Here is a 6,000-nt window from a genome sequence, read left to right as displayed (position 1 = left end):
CCTTGGGGGCACGGCCCTCAGGCAGCAGCAGGTGAAGGAGGGCTGCGGACCCTCTGGCTTCCTGAAGCGTGTTTGTTGGGACTGAGGCTCTGGATGGCTGCCCAGATGAGGGAAGGGCAAGGCTCAGCCTGGGATTCCTAGAAACAGACACCCTGGGACTGGCTGCTGGGTGGTGAAGTCAGGGGGGTGTAGACTCTATCCAGTCTTCCAGGAGAACACCCTGGTGGCCGTCCCCAGCCAGGTTCAGGGTTTGCAGCAGGAGGCCCCCCGGCCCTCCCTCTTGACATAGTCGTGCAGCTGAAAGCGAGGCTCACTGGGAGCTTTCATGCAGCGCTGCTTCAACTCCCTGTGGGGCAGGGATGACCATGGAATAGGGTAGCCTGTACCCCCAACAAGGGGATTCAGGCGCTGGGTCTGGGGGTCTTCCTGATAACTGCCAGGACTTACTTTGCTATGGCCATGAAAGCCAAGTCCACATTGAGGCCCGTCTTGGCGCTGGTCTCCATGAACGGCAGCCCGTACTCCTGCAAACAGCCGTTGGCAACCTGGTGGGGACAGCTCAGGCCCTGCAGCCCCAGGGGCGCTCTCTGGCTGCCCACCCAACCGCAGCTCACCTTGGCCAGCTTCTCCCCATCCTCCCTTTTCACCACACGCTCCTGGGCAGAGTCCACCTGGCACAGGAGTCTTGGTGAGAGTTGGCCCCAGCTCACTCCCCTGCCACCCTCCACCCTCTGTAGAGCCAGGGTAGATGAGACAAGCTGGGGTACCCACCTTGTTCCCCAGCAGCATGAGTACCACGTCATGCTGGGCATACTCCTGGATCTCTGTCAGCCAGGCCTGTGGGGGGAGAGCTGAGGACAGGCTGGAGGCTGGAGCTCCTGGCACCCCTTGCCCCCCTCCAGGACACACTCCACAGAGTGCCTGTCAGTGTCTGGCTAACAGGAGGGCCCCTGAACTAGTGCTCCCCATGTGCCCTGCAGGGGCTTTCCAACAGGTACCTTATCTAAGGAGTTGGGCTGGTGGACTAGAAGGTCACCCCGGCCCCCTTCAGCTCACTCTCAACCTGAGCCACTGTACTTGGGCCATCAGGAGCCCAGGGGGGCAGTCTTTCCCTCTCCCCACTGTCAGTAGGGTCCTCAGAACTCTCTGGGACCCTGATGCCATCTGTGCCTGAGGGAGGCTGGGGATGGGGTCAGGCCCCATCTCAGCCTGTCTCCACCACCAGGAAGGAAGCCACTGACCTGGATGCTGTCGAAGGAGGCCTTGTTGGTAACGTCATAGAGCAGCAGCAGTGCTGGGGGCAGAGGGCCAGTGAGGACACCTGCAGAGCCCACAGCGGCTCCCCATCACCCTCACCCTCATGCATCGCACCCTTCACACTTAGGCCCACTCACACCCAGGGTGCCCTCCTCCAAGCAGAAGCCTAGGGAGTGTGGCCCCGACTCCCTGGAGCTAGGGTACGGTGCCCATCAGCTCACCATGAGCGTCTCGGTAGTAGGCATGGGTGACGCTGCGGAACCTTTCCTGGCCAGCCGTGTCCCAGATCTGCAGCAAGGGCATAGTGCAGCTGTCAGGGCTGCCCAGTCCTTCCCAGGTGCCCCCTGCCCTCAATTCCCCCTCCCCTAGTCACCTCTCACCTGCAGCTTCACCTTCATGCCATCCACATCCAGAACTTTGTTCTGAAACACAACCAGCCAGCTCCAAGGAGGGCCCAGGGCCGAGTGCACCATCCTAGGCAGCAGCTAGACAGGTGCCACCCTCCGGCGGGGGGGTGGGGGGGCGGTGGATGGGGTGGGGGAGGCAGGCAGTGCCAGGCCAGGACTGAGCCTGGGACTGAGGGGCCCCCGGTGTGTCCCTGAATTCATTATCCCGGGCCTCAGCTGGCTCTGCCTCCAGGGCACACCTGGTTCTCATCCACTACCTCACTGCCCTCTACCTACAGATAAAGCTTCCCCTTGAATCCAAGTCCTGGTGTCCACCCAGCTCTCCCCCATACCTCCTACACCTCCTGCTGCTGAGCCCCTCCTGGTGACCCGTGCACAGAGGGTGCCCAGGCTGCCCCTGCTCAGCTGGCTGTCCTGATGGACTGGAAGGTTGCCGCCCTCCATGGCCAGCTGTGTCCATTCTGGGCCAGGTGGTTCTTCCTCTGCCCATCCTGGAGGCCTGACACACAGCCCCACCAGCTCCCTGCCCTGGAGGGCCCCCGGTCGCCACCCACCCCAGTCACTGAGTCCTGTTGCTCTGCACCCAGCCCGTCCCCTCTCTCTCCTTTACCCCAGCTGACCTCCTCCCCCTGGTGCCCAGCCCCGGTGGCTTCCCCGAGCCTACTTGCCTGTTCAGCTTCCCACTGCACGCCTCCCCCCTGCACTCTGCTCCTAGGTCTCAAGGCCCTGCTCCAGCCCCCTCTCCTAGGCCACCAGCACTTCTCACAGCTCTGCACACACTGCTCCTTTTGCTTAGAGCCACTTGCAGGACTTATTTGAAGTCACCCACCGTGTGACCCCAGGCCCATTACTAACAGTGCCTCAGTTTCCCCAGCCACAAATGGGGGTAGCCAGGGTGCTCATCACATGGCTGCCCCGATTACTTTATGAGCTACTATATGCAAAGCACTGAGAAACGAGTCTGGCCTGGTATGAGGTAAAGTGTTTGTTGTAATTTGAAAGCCTCTCTTCCTGCTCCGATGGCAGCTGCCTGAGGATAGGGCCCCATGCAGTAAGCACAGAGCCCAGAACTTGGCCTGGTACACAGTGGGTGCTCATTATGTGCTTGCTTGCTGGCTGATGATGCTCCCTAGCCAGGCCCTCCCAGTTCAGGACTAGAGCAGGGAGTGGCTCAACTCCGGTTCCTATCTGCTGGGGTGGGGACAGGAGCTGCTAACCACCAGCTGAGGCCCCGGGTGGCGGAAACAGCACCACCTCCCTCTTCACCCAGCGCCTGCTGTCAGGGTGCTTCTGGGTCTCCAGGGAACTGGGTGCAGCCATCTGCCCCGCTGCAGGGAGGCTGGGGAGGACATCCCGCCTTCCCTGGCACCCTGAACAGGGGTGCGAACCACACAGCCTCACCACCTGCCCCAGAGCCAAGAGGGAGGTGAGAAGGGGGGAGGTGAGGCCAGAACAGGCAGAGGACTGGGCCTAAACCTCCCCCTTCTGTCACCTCAACCCTTACTTAATCCCAGAGGACTTGAGGGGCTCTGCCCCCACAGACAGGGTAGAGAATGGCTCCCCAGACTGGAGGGAGCCCCCCCTTCCCAGTCCCCAGAAGGGGCCTCCCTGCCAGCCTTCTGCTGACTGGGTCTAATTAAAGGGTGAGAAAAATGCAAATTTGGGATTTGCTGAGAACACATCACCTCAGCACGTGGAATTTAGACTGATGCCTGAGCCCTGCAGGCCTAAGGCTGTGGCCCCCATCATTCCCCTGTGACCCCACAGGCTGCTTGGGGTGCTGGAGGGCTCTTGGGGAGTCAAGAGTCCAGGGACCTCCCCCAGAAGGACCCCAGGACATAGTCCTCTAGCGGGGGGTGAGGTGGTGAGGGGGCTCTGCCAGGGAAAGCAGCCAGGTGGGAAGATTTCCCATAAGCCTCCTCACCCAAGGGCAGGGACTTCTCCCTGGCTCTGAGACCGGGTGTGTGCTTCAGTGCCACAGCCATCTGTCTGTTATGGCCTGGGCAGGCCACCTGGCACCTCAGGGCCCCTCTGTACAGTGGGGCAGCGATGCTGGCCTCCTGAGTGGACACGGGTCTTGAGTTCCCATGGGGACACCAGCATCCACCGCCCCCAATGCACAAGATACAGCCCCCAGGGTCGTGCCAGCCCCAGGCACAGGGGTACCATCTCTGCTTCGATTGTATACAGCCACCACCTCTCTCCAGGACCTTGAGATGTCGGGAGGCAGGCAGCTTGGTGGTTAAGGCATCCCACCTCAACCACCTTGACCGTGGGAGCCAGGTGGTCCAGCCAGGAGCTCCACCTCATGAGCCTGTCAGTGCCACAGAGATAATGGAGAACCAGCTGCCCAGGGGTGTTTTGAGCAGCTATTAGCTGGTGTTGGGGGCCCAGGGCATGGGCTGGGCCCAGTTAGTGCTCGGGACATCAGCCTCCACTCTTACCCGGAAGTCGATGCCCACAGTGGAGATGAAGGTCCCTGCCAGGAAAGCCCCATCCTTAAAGCGCACGAGTAAGCAGGTCTTCCCCACGCCTGAGTCTCCCACCAGCATGACCTGGGGCACAAAGAAAGAGCAGAGGGGACCTGGGTGCTGGCCCACCCGGAGGGGTGTCTGGTCCTCCCTGAGCTGGCCTGGTCAGATGGGCTGTGGGTGAAGGTCAGGAGTGGAGGGAGGTATCCTAAGTCTGCAGGTTCAGCAGGGCCTGGGGGAGACACAGGGCCTGGACTTCCAGCTTCCACCTCTAGAAGGTTCTGTCCCCTCTCCTGAACATTGGCCTGTCTACATCAGTGGGGAGTGGGAGTAGCTGCCTCCATCCAGGGTGGTACCTGGACACCATGCTTGGTCTGGAAGGGGAGCATTTGGGGCTTAGTGGGGAGCAGAACCTGAGGGTTGGCCGCTGGGAGGCCTGGGTGGGGGGCCTCTGTGCCAGGGGGCTTCTTCCAATCCCAGCAAGGCTCTAGAGGAATTTGCCAAGTGAGGGTCAGATCTTGACATGAGGAGAGGCTCAGACCACGTCTGTGGACAGGGAGAGGCAGTCAGGCCTCCCTCTCCTTCTCCCCTCCCCCAGCCTGTTGCCAAAGGCTCCAAAACCCAAAGATGGGCCTGCCACCCCCGCCCCCACAATTCACAAGCTTCTGCCTTGGCCTGAAGGAGGCCCCAGCATTCCCCACCAAACTGGCAAACCTCTTCTTAGTCTCGCCTCCTAAAGAGAAGAGACCAAAAGACCCTGGGGGTGAGAGAAGGCAGCATATGGGAAATGATGAGCGTGGGTGGGGGCAGGAGCATAAGGGAACAGGGAGAGGACACCTGCCAGGCTCTGACTTCCGCAGGACCCCTTGTCCGGCCATGCCAGCTAGGTGGGGGGTGGGGAGGGGGAGGGGGCATGCCCTGCCGTATGTTGGGTATCCCAAACCCGGGTTTGACAGCCGTGTGTGTGTGTGTGTGTGTGTGTGTGTGTGTGTGTGTGTGTGATGCACCGCGCCAGCCATGCCAACTGCAGCTGCGGGGTGCCGCTCGAGCCAGCTCCTCGCTGAAGGTCTGCAGGGCCCTGCACCCTTTCCCCGGACCCCCTCCCCACTCGGCTCCGGCCGGACGCCACCTGCTGCGCTCGCATGGGGCTGGGGGTGCCCGGCTCACCTTGAAGGCGACGTCGTAGAAGTCGCCACCGCCGCCAAGCGAAGACCGGCCGGGCTGCGGGGGCCCGTTGGGAGGTGCGTCGGGGCCAGGGCGCGCAGTCCCGGGGCGCACGGGCCGGGACCCGTGGGTGGCGGGCAGTGCGGAGGTAGCGGGCGCGCTACCCCCCTTGCTCTTGGGGGTCTTTTTCCTGGACATGGCAGGCGGGCTGGCGGGCGCTCAGTACGCTCCCGCTGCAGCCGCCGCGCCCGGGGACACCCTGCTCCCCGCGCCCTCGGAGCCAGACCCAGACCCTAAGCCGAAACCGTCCCGCGGCAGCTGCAGCTACCTCCCCGGCGCCCTGCTCCGCGCCGCCCCGCCCCCGCCGCCCCACAGCCCCGCAGCCACTCAGGCCCGGCCTCCCGCCGCAGCTACCAATGGCCGCTCTCGGGCGGGGCCATGCAAATGAGATGGCCTCCCCGGGGGCGGGGTCAGGAGGCCCGGGCCCTGCCCTGGGTGCTCGGGGTCCGAGCCCCTCTGTCCATTGGGGGCAGCTACCTCCCTGCCCTAGGGCCAGCGACGCCCTTCCATATCTGCATCGGGCCTGGGTGCGGGTGGGGGGCGGTGGGTGAGGGAGGGAGTACCCGGCGTCCTGTCGTTCCTCTGCTGGCTGTGCACCGCCCCGCCCGGCTCTGCCCCTTGCCCAGTGACCCCCCCACTGG

At 63.2% G+C, this 6,000-nt stretch overlaps 1 protein-coding gene across 1 annotated transcript; it reads right to left on the bottom strand.

Moving 5' to 3' along the window:
* Nucleotides 1-243: 243 nt before the first annotated feature.
* Nucleotides 244-5,497, bottom strand: RAB26 (RAB26, member RAS oncogene family). Its single transcript, XM_061208864.1, has 9 exons — nucleotides 5,303-5,497; nucleotides 4,109-4,219; nucleotides 1,638-1,679; nucleotides 1,479-1,545; nucleotides 1,242-1,294; nucleotides 772-837; nucleotides 615-671; nucleotides 448-524; nucleotides 244-346 (listed from the first exon to the last, which is right to left on the bottom strand). The coding sequence occupies exons 1-9, from the start codon at nucleotides 5,495-5,497 to the stop codon at nucleotides 244-246; spliced, it is 771 nt and encodes a 256-aa protein (XP_061064847.1).
* Nucleotides 5,498-6,000: the final 503 nt, after the last annotated feature.

The sequence above is a fragment of the Eubalaena glacialis genome, chromosome 13, assembly GCF_028564815.1.
Source record: "Eubalaena glacialis isolate mEubGla1 chromosome 13, mEubGla1.1.hap2.+ XY, whole genome shotgun sequence".
Classification (NCBI taxonomy): domain Eukaryota; kingdom Metazoa; phylum Chordata; class Mammalia; order Artiodactyla; family Balaenidae; genus Eubalaena; species Eubalaena glacialis.
This window is presented reverse-complemented; position numbering and strand designations above follow the sequence as displayed.